The sequence below is a fragment of the Eretmochelys imbricata genome, chromosome 1 (assembly GCF_965152235.1).
Source record: "Eretmochelys imbricata isolate rEreImb1 chromosome 1, rEreImb1.hap1, whole genome shotgun sequence".
NCBI lineage: Eukaryota > Metazoa > Chordata > Testudines > Cheloniidae > Eretmochelys > Eretmochelys imbricata.
This window is the reverse complement of record NC_135572.1, coordinates 262,537,492-262,561,741: the sequence shown is the minus strand read 5'-3', so window position 1 is coordinate 262,561,741 and position 24,250 is coordinate 262,537,492. Positions and strand designations below refer to the sequence as shown.

General features: G+C 45.0%; 1 protein-coding gene across 1 annotated transcript in view; it reads left to right on the top strand.

The window, feature by feature from the left end:
- The window catches only part of SYN3 (synapsin III), a 251,497-nt gene that overhangs the window by 65,712 nt on the left and 161,535 nt on the right, over window positions 1-24,250 (top strand). Inside the window, exon 5 of the mRNA XM_077829109.1 lies at window positions 15,411-15,500. Coding sequence (XP_077685235.1) covers window positions 15,411-15,500 — 90 coding nt within the window. The remainder of the gene's footprint in view (window positions 1-15,410; window positions 15,501-24,250) is intronic.

Sequence of the window (24,250 nt, the reverse complement as noted above, 5' to 3'; positions counted from 1 at the left end):
AACACAATAACCCTGCCCCCCAATGATGCAGAGCCAAAATCAACCCCTACTTCCATCAGCGTAGTGCTAGTGTAGACACTGAATTACTTGCTCAACCCTAATAGTCCTCCAGCAGCTGTCCCATCATGTCCCTTTCCCCTGCAATAGCGACCACTCTGATCACAACTTTGAACTCCACTGGCAGGGGTCCCAGAGACTGGAAGTCTACTCCCTCTTTAAAAACCTTTGTGTGTCTTTGAAATGCCTTTTCCTGGTTGCCCACCTTGGCGCTCACACCTACTAGCTGGCCATTGCGAGTGTCTGGCCATACTGGCTCAGCACAGACAGAGAGAGCTACACCTAGATGTGCTCCTGCCTGAAGCAGAGCAGACGTCCTGGGTTTCCCCAGACTATGGGGAGAAGAGGCTGCGCAAGTCCAGTTAAGGACCAGTCAAAGCAATGTAGACGTCTACGTGCTGATCACACAGAGCATCAGAAACCTGAGGCATGAAAAGGATGAGCATCAATGTTGGGTGAAAGCCAAGGAACTTCAGCAGGCATATCAGAAGGTGAGAGAGCGACAGCACTGGGGCCATCCTGCAAACCTGCCATTTCTACAACAAACTGCTTGACAAACTTGGTGAGAACCCCACCGGCACCCTGAATGTGGCGGTGGACACTTCATTAGACCTGGGAGTGGAAACCCCTGAAGAAGAGGAAGTGGGGGACACACACCATGTGGTGAGCCAGGAGCTCTTCAAAACTCTAGTGGAATCAAGCCAATCCTGCCAGGAGAGCACCGATGAGCCCAGTGATGAAGGGGAAAGGAGCTCAGGTTAGTGTATAGATGCATTATTCCATATAAGCATGTTTGTTTCTCTTTTCAGTGACCAAAGCCTCCCCTACCTCTTCCTTTCTGCCTTGCTTACAAATGGCGTTCATCCCACCTGCACATTTAGAGAACAAAGGCATTAACTTTTGATTCCTCGCTTTACTTGCATGGGGTATCCAATTAAAGTTCTTGCTTTGGAATGCATACATAGTTGCCACTTCAATCAACTACTACCTTAGGAAATCATTTCCAACAGATGAGCATAGCAGTCCAAATTACACAGTCCACAATAAACCACTCTCTTGTGCTCAGATAGAGGTAGAGGCAGCATTTGCTTTTCCATGCAGAGTAGTCTGTTAATCTGAACAGGGATGTCCCTTTTTTCCTCTGTAACAGATTTGAATTAACTTTCATGGAGATACTCTGCAACCCTGTCAGCTACAGGCTAGGTTGGCTTTGGGACGCCAGCCGCAGCTGTATTCTCTGTGTCTCTGTCACCCTCAGAAGTGAAATATCAGGCAAAATCACCACTGCTTGTGAAAATATGGGCAACATTTACTGCACTTTCCCTATATTTGTACCCTGGGGCACCCTGGGGCGTCTAAACCTTTGATGCCACAGTTTCCCCTCTCTCACCTGCTAGTCCAAACTCACCATGTCTTGAGCTGCAGAGTGGTGCCAGAACAAGGCACTTCAAAGCTAAAGAAAGAGTTCACGTTATTTATGAGAGGTCTTCATGGGAATAAAGTAAGGAAATTTCCCTTTCTCTTGCAAGTGTAAATCTAACAATGTCTCTTTCTGTTTTTAACAGCAGCCTCTTTTATGGTAGCCTTGAGAGGTGAACCCTCCCTGCCTGCTGAACCTCGGACCCAGATGTTTTATGTTTAGTGAGATCCTCCAGTCCTCTACGATTGCAGACTGTGAACACGGATTGGAGGGGCTGAACGGCCAAGAGCTGGGTGAAGGGCCAGGCAGAGAGAGACTGGATGCTGGAGGAGAGGCAAAGGGATAGAGACAGGAATTGGAAAGTGCTCAGACAACACACACTGATGTTGCAGAACATTATTGAGGTAAATGCCCAAAGACCCTGCACACATCAGCCTTTCCATTCCATGGAAAAATCCTGGTGGCTGCTCTTTGTACCCCCCAGCAAAACAGGTGGCAGCATGGTATGAACCCTTACCCTACTCCTCCATGCCAGGGGAGAAGGAGGAGAATCATATACTTACACTGACCAGTGATAACTACAGGATCAGCCAACAAGCACAGTGCACTACTTATTTTTACCATGAATGAAACATTGTCGTATGTTTTTAATATGTAAACATGTATGTTTATTGTTTTACTTGTTTGTGATAAATATGGCTCACCTGGCAGTGATGCTAAAATGTTTTTAACTTGTTTATTTACACTTTGTTTCCTGTGTATATGTGCACAATAAAGTTTTAGTTTTTGAAATTCAGAGTATATTTATTAGTTTGCACCAAGCAGACATGCCGCCTTACAAAATTAATAACAAAAATCACTAAACCACCCACACTCTAGGTCTGTACACGTGAAGGAACACAAGTTCCGAAAAGCTTGACACAACGCCACTGTGGCTGACTGTTAAAATGATCTTTAAAGGCCTCTCTGTACTGCATAGCTCCATGATTGGCAATTCTAATTGTATCTGGCTGTTCAAATTCAGCAGAGAGCTGGTCCACCTCACCCCTCCACCTTGCCAGTAGCCTCTCCCCCTTCATTTCACAACATATTGTGTAATACATAACATGCAGCAATAACATTTGGAATGCTTGCCTTGCTAAGGGGCACTCTAGCCATTAAACATCACCGGTGAACTTTGAGTTGAACAAATGCTCATTCAAGATTCATCCTGCACCTGCTTAGCTGGCAGCTGAAACTTTTCTCAGTGCTATCGAGGTGGCCAGTGTACGGCTTCATGAACCAGGTGAGCATGGGGTAGGCTAGGTCCCCCAGCATCACCACTGGCATTTCAACCTTACTAATGTGAATGCATCAGTCAGGGAAGAATGTCCCTGCTTGCAGCTTTTGGAAAAGTCCTGTTGCACCTTAAAAAGATGTGAAAATTATGGGATGGAATAAGCAGTACGGGATGGAGAAAGTGAAATTGTGGGAACTTAACTCCTAGTTCCCACAAATCCCTGGGTGAATTGCTGGTATCCCACAAAGCACTGCGAAAATGTCCCACAAGGCATTACACTGGACAGCAGTGCAAGGCACACTGGGATACCTACTGTGGTGCACCGCATCTTCTATTGACACAACTGCATGCGGTGAGGATGTGCAGCACTGATGCAAACAGCCAAGTGTGCGTGCACCACCCAAGTGACTTACAAATGTCATCAGCTGAAAGCCAGCATAACTTAAGTTGACCAAACTTTGTAATATAGACACGCCTAAGACACGCTTGGTGCAGGGTGTAATGGTCTTCTTGCTTAGCAGTGTCATCAGCAGTAAATTGATACAAATGATCAATAAATAACATTAGCTTCCTGTTCTCTTCAAGCTGCAATTCAAGGGGCTGATACTGATCTATAAAGCTCTATATAGTCTGGGTCCTCCCTCCCAGAGAAATCACCTCCTTAATTTTGAATACCTAGGGCTTCTGAGAAGGCATTTTCAATACAAGGCCCTTGACTTCGAAGCTGGCTTCCCCTGTTGGCCTGACAGAGCCTGAGATTGTTGACTTTTGGGGCCTGGTGAAAAGCCCATTTGTTGACATTGGCTTTTGCTGGGGAAGGCGATGGTGTGACATATTTGTGCCTTCAGTTTGAGTCATGGGTTGAGACTGGGTAAGTTTAGTTGGCATATGTCAACTCATTTTCGTAATTCTGTGTGTGCTAGTATGCAAGAGCCTAGAGATGAAAGTGACGGGCATATTTTTAGAAGTCTAAAAGAAAAGAAAAGAAACAAGTCAGTGCCTTACAAAATGAAGCTGGCTGCCAGAACTGTGTGGGAGAAATTGGCTCTGCCATTGCCTCTGCTGTAGCTATTCTGGGCCTGATTCTGCCTTGCTTTACGCTGGGTGAATACTGTCTCCTCCAACCCCAGCAGTCCCGGGAAAGTCAAGGAAACCACTTAAACACTTTTTTGAAATACCCCTTTTTCCCCACCACCTACCCCCAAAATACAAACAAACTATGATGGGGTGGACTAGGCCCCTGAGGCCCCCTACTGGAGGCCTCGTGGCCCTGCCACATCCCACCCCAGAAAAGGACAGTAGAGAGGTCTGCCAAGCTGCCTAGAGTGGCTGTGTGGGAAGCAGCCAACTGGGGCCCAGCAGGCTAGTATAAGAAGAGCTGCAGGGCCAGGGTGAGTTCAGTTCCTTGCTTGATCTGGAGGAGAGTGGAGGATGCACCTGGTTGACTGAGGAAGCTACAGGACCTTGGACATAGCTGTGCTGGCAGAGGCTGAGGGGAACATGAATTAGCTCTGGGTTGGCTACTGGGACTCCACCAGGGCAAGGCCTTGATGTAAGGGTGAAGAATGTGCTGGAGCCACGGAGAAGTGGCCCAGGGAATTGTAGCAGCAATGCTGTTTATTTAAAGCAGGGGTGGCCAACCTGCGGCTCCGGAGCCATATGCAGCTCCTCATATAGACACGGACTCTGGGGCTAGAGCTACAGGTGCCAACTTCCCGATGTGTTGGGGGGGGTGCCCCCACTTCCCTCCTCCTCCCCTGAGCCTGTCATGCTCTTGCTCCTCCCCACCAAATCCTCCTGCATGCCACGAAACAGCTGATTGGGAGGCAGGGGGAGGTGCTGATATGCAGGGCTGCTGGTAGGCAGGAGGTGCTGGTGGCAGGGGAGCTGATCATGGGGGCTGCTGACGTATTACTGTGGCTCTTTGGCAATGTACGTTGGTAAATTCTGGCTCCTTCTCAGGCTAAGGTTAGCCACCCCTGAGTTAAAGGGACGTGGCAGATGGTTGCTATTTATAGGGTCCCTGGGCTAGGACCCAGAGTAGAGGTCGGGCCTGGGTTCCCCCCACCAGCCACTGGGAAAGTAGCATGGACTTTGAGGCACCTCAGAAGGGGAACTGAACTGTAGTGGCCCAGCTGAAGAGAGTCTCTGAGAGGGCGAAGATGTTGCCTCCAGGGAAGGAGCCCTGGGGCACTGCTCTATTCCAGACAACTTGAGAGAGATGTTACAGAGGGCACTGAGAGAGGCCCCTGTTGGATTTGTATCCCAGAAGGTGTTTGCTTTGCTTTTAGTACACAGACTGTGTGTGATTCGGCTGGAGGGCTGAGTCAGCGAAGACCCACCATGAACACACAGAGAGTGCAGGCACATGCGCTCCACCAGGGGGCGCTTGCCAGTAGGGCTGGATTAACTCTCCTGTGGGCTGGGGCTCTTAGATTTTGTGGGGCCCCTGGGAGTTTGGAGTGTGGAAATAGGCTCAGGGCTGGGCAGGGGATTGGAGTGTGGGAGGGGGTGCAGCTCCAGCTATGGGAGTTGGGCCAGGGATGGGACCGGGGTTGTGGTGTGACAGCAGGTTTGGGGTGTGAGCTCTGGGTGGGAGTTTGGGTGTGGGAGGGGGCTCAGGGCTGGGACAGGGGGTTGAGGTGTGGGGTCTTGGAGGGAGTTTGGGTGCAGGAGGGGGCTCTGGGCTGGGGTAGGGGGTTGGGGTGCAGGCTCCGGCTGGGAGGCGCTTACCTCAGGCAGCTCCTAGTCAGTGGCACTGTGGGGCTAAGGCAGGATCCCTGGCTCCATGCTGCTCCGCTTCCAGAGGTGGCCAGCATGGCCAGCCCCTAGGCGGAGGGGCCAGGCCGCTCTGTGTGATGCACACTGCCTGTGCCTGCAGCTGCTGTCCCTGCAGCTCCCATTGACCGCAGTTCCCAGCCAATGGGAGCTGCGGAGCTGTTGCTAGGGGCAGCACACAGAGATTCCCTGAATGCCCTCGCCTAGGGGCGGCAGGGGCATGCCAGCGGGCCAGATGAAAAGAAGTAGCGGGCCGTATCCGGGCCTGCAGGGCCCCCCTTAGCCCAAGGCCCTGGGCTGCAGCCCTTAAAGCCCCTGCGTTAATCCAGCCCTGCTCATGAGAGGTGAGTGCACCCTGTTACACAAACAAAACAAAGAAACCTAAATCCACAAAGCAATTTACTTAATCTAAGATCTCAAACTGCCATTTGGCACTGCTAGTGACTTTATCTGGTTGGAGCTGGCTCAGGTATGCATTTCTGTCTTGCCTTTGATTACTGAGAGCTTCTCTGGCAGTGAAATCAAAAGATTTTATGATAGCTAGAAAACAAGAGACAGACACCAACGGCTTTTCTTGGGGATAGATATTTTTCCCTTGTTTCATTTTGATTGCAAAATAGGCATCCTGAAAGGAGGAATCTGTTTGGCAAAGGTTTTTGGAAACTTACTGGATAGACATAACTGTAGGTGGGGCTGGGGGGGGTGGTGAAAAATGAAATTACCTAATGTTAGGCAATGAGGTTTTTCACATTTTGTTTGTATTTTCAAACATGATCCAATTTCATGAGAAGTTTCACAATTTTGTGGGGTTTTTCCCTCAACAGTCTGTAATGATTCCTCCACAACTGAGTGAATTGAGGCTCAAAAATACGCTCATTTTTGAATGATAATTGTGAATTTTTCAGTATTTCAAAACAATTTTTTTTAGAGATGGAAAATTAATTTGCATTGACAACATGCATAATTTGAACTTTTTTAAGTGAAAATAGCTATTTCACAGAGTCTAAACAAAAAAATGAATTTTCAGGATCTTAGAATTATGTAAAAGTTTTGCTATAACCACACCAGTCAGGATGCATTAGCCAATTGCAACAATCGCTGTGTTATAAAAGCTACAGTACAAAACTTCGCTGGATTTCATACAGGGTAATGATTTGCAGTAATATCCACAATTTTGTAAGACCGCTTACACCTCTTCACAAGGTGGGGGAGATCTGAAGCTTCAGAGTAAAAATTTCTGAATCACTTAGCCTAAGTGCCATTGACTTTTAGCAGGCTTTCTACACAGCAAAGAAAAATCCACAGCTGGCCCATGCCAGCCAACTCGGGCTTGCGGAGCTCAGGCTGTGGGGCTCTTTGACTGCTGTGTAGGCTTCTGGGATTGGGTTGGAGCCCGATCCCTGGAACCCCCTCCCACCTTGCGGACTCCTAGAGCCCGATCTCCAGCCTGAGCCTGGAAGTCTACACAGCGGTAAAACGGCCCTGCAGCCCAAGCTCAGGTCGGCTAGTATGAGCCAGCCGCAGATGTCTAGTTGCTGTGTAGGCGTACTCTTAGCCATGTTAGAAAATTTTACCCTCAGCCTTAAGATCCACCTGTCCTTTTCTTTTTAAGCTCTTCCTACTGCAGTAACTTTTGACATAGACAAGCCCAGCTAGCTTAGGCATGCCACATTACTGCACATGCATGATTGTGTAGGGTTAGTAAGGGCCCAGATTGTGCCACCCATGAGTACACTGAGTAGTCCTATGCTCTGTATCTGATCTCATTGAAATCCATGGGGTTACTTATGCACTGAGGTACTACTGACTATGAGTAAGTATGGGCCCTTAGTGCAAGGAATAAGCTAGCTGAACGGCTGACAATAACATTCCTCTTAATTTAGGACACACATACAGGGAGGATACTTGACCTATTCTCATCAGTGTCAAGGATCTGGTGTGGAGAAAGTAAATACGAAAGTGTTTACTCCTTCACATAACAAAAGAACTAGGAGTCACCAAACAAAATGCATAGGCAGCAGGCTTAAAAGAAAAGGGGGTATTTCTTCACACAACACACAGTCAACCTGTGGAACTCCTTGCCAGAGAATGTTGTGAAGGCTAAGACCGTAACAGGGTTCAAAAAAGAACTAGATAAATTAATGGAGGATAAGTCCATCGATGGCTATTAGCCAGGATGGGCAGGAATGGTGTCCCTAGCCTCTGTTTGCCAGAAGCTGGGAATAGGCAACGGGATAGATCACTTGATGATTACTTGTTCGGTTCATTCCCTGTGAAGCACCTGAGATTGGCCACTGTTGGAAGACCGGATTCTGGGCTAGATGCACCATTGGTCTGACCCAGTGTGGCCATTCTTATGTTCATATCTAAGCAAGAAGATAAGAGTTGCTGTACTGGGTTAATCCATTGGTGTCTCTTGTACAGTATAGTGCCTATCACACATGTAACATTTGCTACTGAGATCAATATGAAAGATGTAAATTTTTTGCAATTCTGACCCATCTTATAATGGCAAGGGTGGGCAAAAAAAGTTCAGTCTTTTACCAGCATGTGTGTATCACACCCATTACTACAGCAGTGGCCAATACCTAATGCTTCAAAAAGAAGGCAAACTAACAAGCAAATACCCCATATGTCAGCCAGGCAATTATTCAATAGCTTTAGTTATTTTCCTAGGGTAACATGTATACAGCATCTCTGTGTCTGTGTTTGTAGATCTGTGTGTGCACCCACTGTGGTGCATGTGTCTCTCTCGCCAGTGTGTTGATCTTTCTCTCTGTCTCCATGTCACTCTGTGTAACTTTTAAGTTCTGTTTTCTCACTTTGCTAGTCAAAACAGTGTTTTGTTTTGTTTCTCTGGGATGTGCAGGGGTAGTTCAAATAGTTAAGAGACGCAATCTGTCCTCTTTCCTCTAGATCAACACCCTCATTGCCAACAAAAATTATTCTAGGCATGGAATTTTTCCTCTTATCTGCTGATGTGCCCAAGGGGGTGATGGTACTAGTGGTATGACTATGCCACCGATGGAAGATTTCTGGATTTTCTCAAACACTGAATTTCATCCCACACAATTTAGAAAAGGAAATCTTTGTGTGCCTACAAATCTAAGGGCAACTGCCATTTCAGTATGTGTCTGGCACATGGCCTTCAGACTGTTTTTTACAAACTGGCAGGATTTTTCATACAGGAATCATCCTTTAATTTCCAAAATGCTCTCTTCACCAGGACGTGCAAGATTAAATTTAGTAAACAGAAATGTTTGCTAAGGTGGTCCAGTGATTGCAATGCTGTGAAGGGAACCCAAATGAAGGTACTTAGTAGACTTGCACAACATACTTTCATCAGGCCTCACATTGTCTTGAACAGAGCCTTGGAATTGCAACTTGAGGCATTATGAACCTCAGCCTATGCTCGTGAAAGTTCAGCAAACACACTGCTGAGAAGCTAAAGGACTTTCCTCTCCCCATGCTCTGGGTCCGTTATTCCTTGAACAGCTATCCTCTTCCCCCAACCAGTCCTGGAACTTGAAAATGTCTCCTTCAGGATGAGGGGATCCCAAGGTTTGTTGTGAAATTGTTGTTGTGTGGTTGCAATAAGAACCTTCCACAACTGAACTTTCCCCATAATAGAGGGTTAAGTTAACTGAACTTCTCTAAAAGAACCTATGGGAGTTGACTTACTTTCAAGCCCTGTGAATTAAACCTCGGGCTTCAGTTTGTGAATCTCTGTGCAGCGTTCTATTTGCAAATTCTCATAGCCTTAGCCCTGGGTTTGATTACATATTACTCTGCTTTGAAGGATTAGATTTTTATTGGTAAATGTTGATGAGGTCGATTTCACCATACATGCACAAACCAAATTAAAAAAATATTTTCATGGTTGTTAATGTACGGGTAGGCAAAGTAAGAAAAATTCTGCTTGAGAACTTATTAAAGTTTGATTTAAGTGTATTTACTTTGTATATTTTGACATGTGATGTTGACAGTTTTTTGTTTAATGGTTATAAACTTTAACTTTTAGAATCTCAGTGTGTCCTGTCATTAAAAAATTATCTGACCTCCCAATAGCCTTCCCTCATAATTTCCTGGAACTGAACATTTAAATAGACGAAAATTTAAAAAGGTACTTAAAACTAAACACTGATATTCTCCATCAGCATTATAAAAAAAAAATTGAATTCTGCCAAGCCCCCGGTATGTTTGTCAGCAGTAGCTAGAATTATTGAGATGTTTGCTCCCAGCTGTAGCAGGCCTCGACAAGTAAATTCTCTAAATACCCATGAAAATTGATATCTGAGAGATTCATCTCAACTTAGAAATCACTGAATTAAGAGAAGTAAGCAGTCCTCTTTCTGCAACATCACCAGTCCTGACTGTCAATAACAGCACTGCTACCTAGTGGAAAAGGAGCTTGCCTATTAGAATGGTGCTTATAGCACCTAGTGAGGTGCTTTAGGCACACTGCAAGGTGGCTACATACATGAATCTCAGTCACAAGGAACATAGATCATCCAGAAGATCCTTCCATAAGCAATTTCAATGATGTTTCTCCTGTTACTGTCTCCTTTCATCTCCTAGTTGTATCTGCATATTGTCCTCCATAAAATCTCTTTTGCCTCAAGGAACTTGCATGTCTTAACTCTTTGAGTGCCACAGCCTTGCATACCCACCTTTCAAATATTAGATTTTTTCTTTTACCAGAGAAAGATAAGGGAGTGTGCCGTATATGCAACTTACAGCAGGCAGTAGACTGTACGTGTACAGGGCTGGCCTTACCATGAGGCGAATGGAGGCGGCCGCCTCAGGTGCCAGACTGTGGGGGGCGCCACTAGGACCCAGAGTGTAGAAAATTGTGTCTGCTGCTGGTGCATATGTATTCTCTCTGCTCGAGATGGTGGAGTGCTGTGCTGGAGGAAGGAGGGCACAAGAGACCTAACAGGCAGGCAGGAGAAAAGGTGAGAGGGAATAACAGAAAGCAGCAGGAGCTGCAAAGAGAGAGAGGAGGAGGAGCCTCTTATGTACCTCTCTAGCACCCCCAGGAGCCTGGACTGATTAACACCAGCTTCTCAGGGAGCTTCCTGTTTCCTGCTGCTTCCCTGAACCCACTTGAGGAGAACAGGCAGTCAGCTGAAGTAGCAGGAGCCAGTTAGGCCCTTAAGATGCTGATATCTTCCCTCACTCAGGCCCTGTTACCAGCCTGCTTATTTGTCCCCTTCAATTGAGTGTTGAGAGCCACACTAGCTGGCACAGAACAGCAGTCATGAGTGAAAGAAGAAAACGCCCCTCTGGGGCAGCATTCAGAAAAAGAAAGAAAGCAAAGGAAGCTTTTCTATCTAAGCGGGAAGGAGCTCTCCTGAGATACATAGACACAAATGTTCACAGTGAGCCTTTCAGCCCCAGTGAGGATGAGGGTGGTGAGGAGATGCCTGATCTTCCAGTTAGTCAGAGCGCAGGTGACCTGGCAGCTACTGCAACATCCATATCTCCATCTCAAATGGATATAACCATGTGTAAGTGGGGGAATAGTCCTGCTATTGTGGGGAACTTTTCTGGCTTCTGCACTACCCCGGTGAAGTGGGCTAGCGAAAGGATCTGAGTCCTCACTCCCACTTCTTTTACCCAGTGGCCTCCCTGCCCTTGAGGACTCCCCTTCCATGCTCCTGTCTGGCAGAGTCCTTGTAACCCCAACAAGGCTGGGCCCAGGATTCCTGGGGCGGGGGCTCGACCCCCAACTCTGCTGTGGTCACCTAGGATGGGCTAGGGTGTCCCCACTCCGGGGTACTCTCTCTGCAGTGGGCACTTCTCTGACCCACTGACCATTACATACAAGTTAAAGCAAATGCAAGTTATTTAATCAACAATTAATTTTAAAAAGAATAAGGGAAAATGGGAAAGGTTAAAGGAAACACATCGTCCTGCTCTGTGGCAGGGAACATCACAAACAGTGTCTCTGGAATGTCCGGGCAGTTCACAGTCTGTTCCTTGTAAGGCCTTCTTCTCAGGCCCTGGCTATGCTGTAGGGATGCTGCGAGTTGGACACTTGCTCTGCTGGTGGCCACACGGTCTCAGACTCTACGTGGCAGGGCCCTTCTTTCTAGCATTGCCCCCATCCTGTCAGGGTTACCAATCCCCCTCTGAGACTGGCCTGCAGAGCCTCCTGGCTGAGGTGTCTCCCTGCGCTGGGCCCATTGCCCAGGGTCCCCCCTCGCTCTCCCCAGCTGCTCACGACACCCGGCTCTGGACTGCTCCAGCTCCTGCTCCACTCTGCCTCAGCACAGCTGCTGCTCTGCCTCCAGCTCCCTGGGCTGCTTCTCTGGCCCCTCCGGCTCTGGTTGCTACAAGCTCTCCTCCCAGGATAGGTCTGCTCCACAGGCTGCTTCTACTGCATGGCACTTCAGATCAGCTGTATGTGCCAAACAATGGAAACTTCCTTAAAATTGTGGAGCTGATGGCTGAGTTTGATGCTGTACTCCAGGAGCATCTAAGAAGAGTCACCACCCAAGAAATGTACACACACCACTACCTTGGAAAAACCATTCAAAATGAGATCATACAGTTATTGGCAACAAAAGTCAAACAGAAGATTGTGGCAGATCTGAAGTCAGCAAGATGTTACTCCGTTATTCTGGACTGCACACCTGACACCAGCCATATGGAACAAATGACTTTAATGGTGCGTTTTGTTACAACAACAGAATCTAGTGAAAATGTCCCTGCAATGGTGACTGTCAGAGAGCATTTTCCAGAATTTATTGACATTGATGATACTACAGGAGCTGCTATGACAAATGTGCTTCTTAAAAAGCTGGAAGATACAGGAATTGTGATAGCTGACATGAGAGGTCAGAGCTATGATAATGGTGCCAACATGAGAGGAAAGAACAGAGGAGTGCAGACACGGATCCGAGAGTTAAACCCTCGAGTCTTTTTTGTCCCATGCAGTTCTCATGCATTGAACTTGGTGGTCAGTGATGCAGCATCAGCTTCTAGTGAGGCTGCTGAATTTTTTTATGTAATTCAAAGCATCTATGTATTTTTCTCTGCATCAACTCATTGATGGCAAATTTTGAAGCAACATCTGGGAACATCCTCTCTGACACTGAAACCACTGAGTGCCACATGATGGGAAAGTCGAGTGGAGGCGATAAAGCCTATCAAACACCAAATTGGGAAGATAGATGATGCCATATTTGCCATTATGGAGGATAATGCTATGACAGGAACTGTTCATGGGAGAACAGTGGCAGAGGGAAATGGAATCACCAGAAACATACATAACTTCAAATTTCTGTGTGGCTTAGTGTTGTGGCATGACATACTGTTTGAAATAAATATTGTAAGCAAGAGACTCCAAGGTGTTGACCTTGATATATCTGGAGCAACGGAACAACTGGACAAAGCAAAGTCATACCTACAGTCTTTCCGGTCAGATGAGGGATTTCAAAACATTCCGAAGAGTGCACAGAAGTTGGTAAAGGAACTTCACACTGAAGCTATTTTCCCACCCATTCAAGAATACAAGAGTCACTGAAGAAGACATTTTGGTTACAAGGTACGGGATAATCCCCTAAAAGACCCCAAACAACAATTCAAAGTTGAATTCTTTAACCAGGTGCTAGATTGTGCAATACAGTCAGTTGAAGAATGTTTCATGCAGCTCAAGGAACACAGCAGTATATTTGGGATTTTGTAGGATATTCCAAAACTCCTCACTATACCTGAAGAAGACCTACACCAGCAATGCAGGTCACTAGAGACAGTGTTGACACATGATGACATGCGCAATATTGATGCGAGTGATTTAGGTGATGAACTGAAAGCCCCTTCAAGATACATTTCAGCAGGATCAACTGCAAAGGCTGGTCTGGAATATATGTGCACAAATAAAATGACCACTCTCTTTCCAAATGCTTTTGTTGCTCTGCGCATACTTCTAACACTTCCTGTAACAGTTGCCAGTGGAGAACGCAGCTTCTCCAAGCTGAAGTTAATAAAAACACATCTACGCTCCACAATGACACAGGAGAGGCTGGTCGGCCTTGCCACCATCTCAGTAGAGCATGAGCCGGCCCAGACTGTGGACCTTCAGGAAGCAGTTCAAATCTTTGCAACCAAGAAGGCATAGAAAGCACCGCTTTGATTATTCAAACAGATAAAAACGCCAGTGTTTACTACGCAGACAAGAAAAGTTACACTTGCTGTTCGAGCGTTTGAAAGTTAAGTGTTACTTAAAATTTTTGAACAAGGCATTTTAAGTTGTTAGTTCTCCTTTATTGGGGTAGGTAGCAGAGCAGTACCGTGAGAGGAGTAGAACAGGAAGAAGGCAGAACTGAGACCTTTCAAAGTTTTGGTCTAAGTGAGGGGCCATGGGGGCGTCATTTGAGCTCCCTGCCTCAGGTGCCAAAATGTTGTGGGTTGGCCCTGTACCTGTAATAGTGTGTAGATATTTGCAGATTGTCAAATAGGAGTTGAAATTCCTTGTGATACAAATTATTATAAGGTTGTGGAAGGTGGGTAGAAATCAAGACTCTGCTCACTTAGAATAGCTCTGTTATCCCACTGTCAGATTATCACATTGTGGGATGCTTCATGTGTAGCTGTGTGTGACCCTTGATGATAAACAGTTAATTATGTGTGTGTTGTCCTGGCTTACCATGTTAGCTCTTGTGCGTGAAGTACTTCCTGAGGACTCTGCTTTCCAACATAGACTTTGCACACTGCTTTCCTCAAATAACTCGCTTAGGATGATGTCTCCTTTGACCCCCAAGATAAATGGGGAAGTAAGAGGTGAACTTTTTTCTATTTCATTCTGTGTGCATCATGCTACATGCATGTAAGATTGGTGACACACCCTCTCAAGTGAACCTAGTCACAAGAGATGTTTATATGAGATAGACATCAGGTTCATGCTTTCTTTGCCCAGCACTCAAATTGGATGGTGTAGAACAGTGGTTTTCAACCAGGCTACGTGTACCCCTGGAAGTATGCAGAGGTCTTCCAGGAGGTACATCAGCTCATCTAGTTATTTGCCTAGTTTTACAACAGAATACATGAAAAGCACTAGCAAAGTCAGTACAAACTAAAATTTCATACAGACAATGACTTGGTTATGCTGCTCTATATACCATACACTGAAATGTATGTACAATATTTATATTCCAATTGATTTATTTTATAATTATATGATAAACACGAGAAAGTGAGCAATTTTTCATAATAGTGTGCTGTGACACTTTTGTATTTTATGTTTGATTTTGTAAGCAAGTAGATTTTAAGTGGGGTGAAACTTGGGGTTACTTAAGACAAATCAGCTTTCTGAAATGGGTATAGTAGACTGGAAAGGTTGAGAGCCACTGATGTAGAAAACTCTCTCTAGTGAGTGTCTCTTTTGATTACTCTCATACCTTTTAAGAAACATCACCAATCCTTTATTTGGTTGCATGGGGGAGAGAGTTTTATTTTGTTTTGTTGCTATACATGAGTGGCTACTACTTATTTCGGTCACACACACACACCGAAGGAGTGCTTGGGTCTTAAGCCCTTTCCTCCAGACTCTCACGAAGAGCCGCCCTCTCTTTACTCTCAGCCCTTCTGTGCTGTGAAAGCTAAACCTGTTTATAGTGGATCTGTAATTGAATGCAAGCTGGTCCACTTCCAGTCTCTTCACTTAACTCCTTCCCTTCTCTCAAGTGCATGAATTTTATGCACCCCATGAGAGATAGTGGTAGCTTAGCATGCTATATTTTTCACCATTGTCAATTGCAGAAAGGTGGGTGGGAGAAGATAATGTGATTCCCCGGCCCTCCTTCATACCAGCACTTTTTAAAAGCATTAGTTTATTGTCTAATAAACAACAGACACTCTCTCTCTCTTTAGTTCTCTCAGCTAATTAAAATCTTCAACTCCCTGGGTCCTGAGAAGTTCCCTCTTGTGGAGCAAACATTCTTCCCAAGCCATAAGCAGATGGTAAGTGTCCTTTGTTTATTTTGATGATGATCTAGTTGGGGAAGATGCAGCGAATCTGTGGTTGGGAGTGGAAAGAGTCACTCACTCTGGGAGCCCTGGCAATTTAAATAATATCTGTAACTTTACAGACAATAAATTACTAGCAGAAAAATAGCAGGCATAGAACACATCCCTGGGTGCCTCTTTCCTTTTCCCTCAGTTCCTGGAAAGACACAGATGGTGACAGAGTGAGAAATAAATTGCTGACTCTGGTTGTCATAGACAGGGAACAGGTCTGTTTGGATGTGGCTGAGTTGGTCTTTGCGCTCGTCCTAATGCATAGAAGAGCAGGACGATCAGAGATGTGGGGTGAAGCAGAAGTTTCTTACAAAAGAGTGCTGTGCTGCTGTTGATTTGTCTCATCTGTCACATGGTTACCATCTATTAGACATACTTACCAGCTGTTGGATTGTTAAATGAAGCAGTTTCGAGTTTTTGAACATGAGCTCTTATTCTGTTTGTCTTGCATAATTTGCTGTAGCATAATTGCTCTTGGTGTTTATTCATCCTATCTGTGAACTAGTACATACTGTACCTTAGACCTGCACAATAATTAGGCATTCCATGGGCTCCTTAAAGGCAGCGACTTCCTAAGAGTGCTGGGCAGCTGTCTCCTTCTGAACCTGGGGAAGGGAGCAGAAGTGGGAGTGTTTAAACAACTCAGTTGTATTTCTTTTGGTTTTCCCTCACAAGTGGGGTTGACCCTAGGCAGAGGCATGACGACTCTTAGCCTGGCCCTCTGAGAAGCTCAACGGTCAACACGCATCCATGAACATATGACTCCTTCTGCCTCCCCCAAAGATCTCAATGGTCCTTTCTGTCTATGAGCCCTGACCCCATATCTGAATTATCTCCTGCTTTTCAGTTTGTATAGCTGGGTTCATTTTGAATTCAGGTGCAAGGCTGGTGGCCTGTTTAGGGCCAGCCCTGCTTTTGAGATGAAAATTGGTGTCCTTCCTCAATTACTCATATGACACTCATAATACAATATCTCCTGACCTAAATCCCTCTTACAGGCCAGTACACAGCCCTGCAACTGAGAGGTCATAAGGCTAGAAGGCTTACTGCAGCTAAGTATATCAGGGCTGTAAATGCATAAGACAAGTCGAACAGTATCCAGATAGGGCCCTCCACCATTTTTTGTCTGTTTAATTTTGTTAATAAGACCAATGCTACCAACTTCCCTAGTCCAACCAGTTGGGTTCTTCCTTAATCTTCATTGGTAGGATTAGTAGTGATATAAGGGTTAGATATTGTAGATAATCTTTTACATGAATGGACATCCAATAAGGCAGTTATCAAACTTCTATTTTGAGATTTTTTATTTGCTTTTGTTAATTGCAAATTATCAATCGCAGTAATTTAATTGTGTTATGGATGTTGATTGATATCTTCACTTTAAATATGTAGATCAATATTTAATTGGCTTAATCTGCAGCAAAGAGATGTAGGTTAGATATTAGGAAAAACTTTCAAATGATAAAGATAGTTAAGTTCTGAAATAGGCTTCCAAGGGAGGTTGTGAAAACCCCATCATTAGAGATTTTTAAAAACAGGTTGGACAAACACCTGTCAGGGATGGTCTAGGTTTACTTAGGTGCTGCTTTATCTTAGGGGGCTGGACTTGATGACTTCTGGAGGTCGCTTCCTCCCCTGCATTTCTATGGTATACTGAAAATATGCATATCTATAATTCTAAGGCACGTCCCATACTCATAAATGTCTGACAGAGTGAAAGAAGCCTCCACAATTGTTAGCAAAGCTGGGTGGTAATATATAGATCTACTCAAAGAGAGACACATGTCACATCTCTGCCACACACATCTGCTGTGACTTTTGCAAGTCACTTAACTGACCTGCTTCAGCTTGCTCATGTGTAAAATGGGAATAATAATACTTTCCCACCTCACTGAGGTGTTGTGGAACTAAGGTTGTTGGTGTTTGTAAAGCATTATATGACCATTGTATGGCAGGCACTATAGAAGTGTTTATGAAGATACTTGAATTAAATCTTTTCTTAAAGTAACTTTCCCTCACTAGTACAGTTGTCACAAAGACACATGTCTTGGAAAGTGTTTGAGTCCATTGAGCTGTGCTTCCGTGTTGCTTTATTTTTCCAATGGTCAAAGTGTCAGGCTTTTTTATGGTATCTGACTGTGGGGTGGCTGGGCCCAGAGATGATGTGGCTGATTAGCGTGCCGTATAATCAGAGGAAAGTTTTATGGTTGGTGGCTGCAGAGCTAGAAAACAGGTCACGTGATCCAAAGGAGGCCACCCACTTGCATTATCAGCAGGTTTTTAGGTTCACTTTGGAGTAAAAAACTGCAAATGATGAGACATTCTTACCATATATGAAAAAGATCCTTATCTTTCCAGCTTGTCCAATATTTCTGGCTCTGGCCTTGGTCTTTAATCAGGGGCATAAAGAGAGCTTTTGTGGTCCAGTTGTTTGGGTGCTACTGTGGGATTCTGGAGATCTGGGTTTGAGCCCCTCATCTGCCACAGATTTCTTGTGTGACCTTTGGTAACTCCTTTGAGAGCAGATTTTTTGAAGGTATTTAAGTGCTTAAACATGTAGGTAGATGCCTAGTGGGATTTTCAAAAATCCCAAAAAAGTTCCCAGCTGCTTATGAAAATCCCACAAAGCATCTGTATGTGTGGGCACCTAATACCTTTAAAGTTCTGACTCGTAGTCCCTCTACACTTCCATTCCTCATCTGTAACATGTGATAATAGCACTGCTGCACTTCAAAGGAGAAATGTTAGACTGTGGCGTGCTCAGATTCTACAGTCATGGGGGCCAGATAAGTTCCTAAGACAGACAGATAAGAGAATGGTGTGTTCTTTACACTGGGCTACAGTTTGTCCTAGTTTAAGTCAAATTAATTTGTAAGGCCCGATTTCATTTAATCATATCAACAAATTATGAGGACACTTTGTCATCCAAGATGCTCCAGGACAGATGTGAATGTGCCTTGCCCTCACATCAGGACTTATATTTCTAACAGAGCTGGGCAAACTGTTTGTTGCAAATAAATTGTCTGACAGATATAGCTTTTTTCCCCACCCCACTGTTTGGAAATCATTTGTAGACTCATCCAAATGTATTTGTTGTTCATGAGATAGTTTGGATAAGTAATTTCCAGCCAGTGGGTAGCATTGTAGCATTGTTTTGACTCCTGGAAAGAACGATGGAACCCTTTTAAACAGGGGAATAACAAATTGCACATAATTTCTTATCGGAGGCGGGACTTGCCAAGCCAGTTTGCGGCAGCCTTGTCAGCGAAGTGCAGAGCCCACAGACCACCATCAAAGCTGGTCAGAGAGCAGTCACCAGTGATGTGTGACATTGTCTGTCTTTGGCCACAGCCACATGTGGGTCCTCTTATTGGCCCCGGGTGTGAAGGATGGCTGCACATTGACTCTGACCTGTTCGACAATACTGCAAATAATAAACAGCCAATAATCTCATTTGTACGCAAACGCTATTGTTCATGTACAAATATGGGTATCCTTATGAAGAGCAGCTACTCCCCAAACATTTGGGCAAACAAAAGCCTATTTGTGCAAATAGAGAATAGAAAGGGGCATGTATGTGATGGAAGCAATGTTGGGTGCTTTTCCCAGTCTCTGCCACACACATCTGCTGTGACTTTCGCAAGTCACTTAACTGACCTGCTTCAGCTTGCTCATGTGTAAAATGGGAATAATAATACTTTCCCACCTCACTGAGGTGTTGTGGAACTAAGGTTGGTGTTTGTAAAGCATTATATGACCATTGTATGGCAGGCACTATAGAAGTGTTTATGAAGATACTTGAATTAAATCTCTTCTTAAAGTAACTTTCCCTCACTAGTACAGTTGTCAGATCAGAAAACACAGCTTTGCATGTCCAAACTTTTCCAAATGCTAATAGACTCCTAATTGGAAAGGGGTATGGATGAGGACTAGTCATAAAGAAGTTCAGAAAATCGTGTGTGTGTGTGTGTGGAAGGAGAGTTCTGTGATGGAAACTTTTGACCCCCCCTCTTCCCCCCCATTTTTTTTTGTCAAAATGTGCAATGGAAAATTTCTACTTTTTGCCAGAAAACCAAATATTTCTGACAAAAACTCAAAATTGTGAGGGAAAATATTCATGTAGTTGAACACCCGACTTTCTGTCAAAAAGAAAGCTTTGATGGAAAATTTTCGATTACCCATAACTAGTCACATTAAAGAGATATTCCAAGGGTTGAGATTTTCACAATGGAAAGGATTTGATTGAGTAACCTCCACCTTCTCTCATTATGGGCAGTAAGTCCATGAAAACACTGGTATATTGGATAAAATGTGCTTCAAACTAGCCTCTATGGAGCAGCCTGTTGTAATAGCAACAGCCCCCTTTGCTGCACACACCATCAGTGTAAATGTTCCTCCTGAGGAGCAGTCAGTGTTACCCGTTCAGCCATAGTGGCTGCATTGCTCTGTAGTGACCCCATCTGGCCATCTAAAAAGTGGAACTCACAGACTCCAAAAGGGATTTCCTTCCATTTTGCGGCTGGTGACCCCGACAACAGGACCTCAGGAGAGTGGTTGCTTTAAAAAGAGAGGGGGATTGTTGAGGGAGTCTTCAGGAGTAGAACAATTGCCAGAGGCTTGATTTTCACATAAAAGCCAATGAAAAAGCAACATTTGTATATGTTAAAGTATATGGTACCAGTTGTATATGGTTAAAGTAAAGGACTGACTAACATAAGCAAGGCAGAGATAGAATGTCTGTGATAGAAATAAAACCACTTTGCTGCTTAGAAGAAAAGGACACTATAAAAATTGAACATTATGCGGTATTACCTTAAAGACAGTATACATTGAGTATAAAATTTATAAATAGCATGGAGGAAAACTGTAAACTAGTGTTACAGAATTAGCAACAAATATATTTCTTCTGGATAAAATTTTCTCCCAGGCTTCGTTTCCTTTCCCCAAATTTCTGTGACTACCAGGAACAGCAGAGGGGCTCAGTGAAGAAAAGGGAGTGACCAAGATACTGATTAAGCCACTACAACAAAAGCAGCAACACAGGCTTAGTGGATTTTTTTTTTTTTTAAGGATTTTGTCAAGATTTGGTGGACAGAAAACTTTGAGCTGCATGGGAAAAAAAAAAAAAGTTTGCACCATCCTTTGAATTTTGTCACTCCCTTCCAAAATACAAAGGATTCATAGACTTAGAATATTTTGAAAAAAGTTGAAGAAATATACCTGGCAAGTCCTGTGAAACAATGGGAACTCTTTCTTCCTTGTGCCTTCACTTTGAGTTCTTATTAAGTGGTGTGTTCATGGGCACCCTGAGATAGCATTTTCCCCACTGGTGAGCATGGAAGGTCTACGTTGATGAGTCAGACATATTAAGGGTATGTCTACACTCTGACCTGGGGTTGCAAGTACTAATGTGCTAATAACAGAGCGTAGCCGGAGTGGCAGGAGGGCCTAGCTGCCAAATAGCATCCCTCTGAGACACTAGACACGTACTGTACTTGGAGTGACTAACCTGTACCTCCACTGGTGCTCCAATCAGAACTAGAGTGGGTTTGTCTACTCCAGTGGGGAATTACACCCCAGTTCAAAGTGTAGATGAGGGTCATGTTTGGCACACTAAAATTAGGCCCTGATCCTGAGGTTTACACTGTGTTGGTGGAGTGCTCTGTCTGCACAGAGCCCTATTGACTTCAGTGGGACGCTGCACAGGAAATTCCACATACAGATAATCCCCCTCACCCTTTTCCCTAAAGAAAAAAAATGGGGAGGGGGGAACACCCCCCTCCCAACTTTAAAAGGAAACAATATTTAAAGAAACCAAGAGCCCCCAGGCAGAGTTGGCAGTCGGAACATTCCAGTACTGTGCTTGTGATGAGAACTGGAAAGTGAAATTGGATTTGAAAGTGAAACTGACGGATCCGTTATCCAAGCTCAGAGAATGGGAAAGGAGTCCAGGAGAGCTGGCTGTATTTCAAGGAATCCCTGTTGAGGTTACAGGGACAAACCATCCCGATGTGTCGAAAGAATAGTAAGTATGGCAGGCCACCAGCTTGGCTTAACGGTGAAATCCTAGCAGATCTTAAGCATAAAAAAGAAGCTTACAAGAAGTGGAAGGTTGGACATATGACCAGGGAAGAGTATAAAAATATTGCTCGGGCATGTAGGAATGAAATTAGGAGGGCCAAATCGCACCTGGAGCTGCAGCTAGCGAGAGATGTTAAGAGTAACAAGAAGGGTTTCTTCAGGTATGTTGGCAACAAGAAGAAAGCCAAGGAAAGTGTGGGCCCCTTAATGAATGAGGGAGGCAACCTAGTGACGGAGGATGTGGAGAAAGCTAATGTACTCAATGCTTTTTTTGCCTCTGTCTTCATGAACAAGGTCAGCTCCCAGACTGCTGTGCTGGGCATCACAACATGGGAAATAGATGGCCAGCCCTCTGTGGAGAAAGAGGTGGTTAGGGACTATTTAGAAAAACTGGACGTGCACAAGTCCATGGGGCCGGATGAGTTGCATCCGAAAGTGCTAAAGGAACTGGCGGCTGTGATTGCAGAGCCATTGGCCATTATCTTTGAAAACTCGTGGCGAACGGGGGAAGTCCCGGATGACTGGAAAAAGGCTAATGTAGTGCCAATCTTTAAAAAAGGGAAGAAGGAGGATCCTGGGAACTACAGGCCAGTAAGCCTCACTTCAGTCCCTGGAAAAAGCATGGAGCAGGTCCTCAAAGAATCAATCCTGAAGCACTTACATGAGAGGAAAGTGATCAGGAACAGTCAGCATGGATTCACCAAGGGAAGGTCAAGCCTGACTAATCTAATCGCCTTCTATGATGAGATTACTGGTTCTGTGGATGAAGGGAAAGCAGTGGATGTATTGTATCTTGACTTTAGCAAAGCTTTTGACACGGTCTCCCACAGTATTCTTGTCAGCAAGTTAAGGAAGTATGGGCTGGATGAATGCACTATAAGGTGGGTAGAAAGTTGGCTAGATTGTCGGGCTCAACGGGTAGTGATCAATGGCTCCATGTCTAGTTGGCAGCCGGTGTCAAGTGGAGTGCCCCAGGGGTCGGTCCTGGGGCCGGTTTTGTTCAATATCTTCATAAATGATCTGGAGGATGGTGTGGATTGCACTCTCAGCAAATTTGCGGATGATACCAAACTGGGAGGAATGGTAGATACGCTGGAGGGCAGGGATAGGATACAGAGGGACCTAGACAAATTGGAGGATTGGGCCAAAAGAAATCTGGTGAGGTTCAATAAGGATAAGTGCAGGGTCCTGCACTTAGGACGGAAGAACCCAATGCACAGCTACAGACTAGGGACCGAATGGCTAGGCAGCAGCTCTGCGGAAAAGTGGACGAGAAGCTGGATATGAGCCAGCAGTGTGCCCTTGTTGCCAAGAAGGCCAATGGCATTTTGGGATGTATAAGTAGGGGCATAGCGAGCAGATCGAGGGACGTGATCGTCCCCCTCTATTCGACATTGGTGAGGCCTCATCTGGAGTACTGTGTCCAGTTTTGGGCCCCACACTACAAGAAGGATGTGCATAAATTGGAGAGAGTCCAGCAAAGGGCAACAAAAATGATTAGGGGTCTGGAACACATGAGTTATGAGGAGAGGCTGAGGGAACTGGGATTGTTTAGTCTGCAGAAGAGAAGAATGAGGGGGGATTTGATAGCTGCTTTCAACTACCTGAGAGGTAGTTCCAGAGAGGACGGTTCTAGACTATTCTCAGTGGTGGAAGAGGACAGGACAAGGAGTAATGGTCTCAAGTTGCAGTGGGGGAGGTTTAGGTTGGATATTAGGAAAAACTTTTTCACTATGAGGGTGGTGAAACACTGGAATGCGTTGCCTAGGGAGGTGGTGGAATCTCCTTCCTTAGAAGTTTTTAAGGTCAGGCTTGACAAAGCCCTGGCTGGGATGATTTAATTGGGTATGGGTCCTGCTTTTGAGCAGGGGGTTGGACTAGATGACCTCCTGAGGTCCCTTCCAACCCTGATATTCTATGATTCTAAGCAACAAAACAAAATGGAAATAAGGAAACTGCAGAAATAGTCTAGAAAAGTGAATTAGGTTTGTAAAAATGGAGTTTTAATAATATTGATTTATTTAAAACCTAGTAAAAGTGTGTTTGTTAAAAACTAAGGCCCTGATCATGCGGACACAGATGTAAGTAGTCCCATTGACAGTGTCCCTTTCAGCACAGAGCATGGCTGGTGGGGATGTTAGAGGCCACATTTCAACCTTCGCAACAAAGGGGAAGCAGCAAGAGATTTATGCAACAGCAACCCACGCTAACCTGGGAAAACAACACCCTGACGGGAGCTTCACTCCTGTCCTCCAGACAGAGTGCTTACATACTGCAAGGCCTGTTGTAATCTAGAAGGAGGGAGTTGTGCCTTGGCAGGCTGGAGTGATCTTCAGTGAGGCAAGGGAAGAGTAGAGAGTGAGGCAGAAATTTAGGTGCCTGACCCCAAAGCCCATTTAAGTCAATGGAAAAACACCCATTGATTCCAATGGGCTTTGGATAAGCCCCTTATAATGCAAGGGCAAGCTTAGTCCACAAAATATCTGTCCCTGATAGTATTCATTTAAAAAAACCTCAAAGCCTCCTAAAAGAAATGTATTTTGTGCTGGTTTCTTCCCCCTTACTCTTTCCCTCTATTTGGTTCCACATTTTAAAAAGCCTCTACGGCTGCA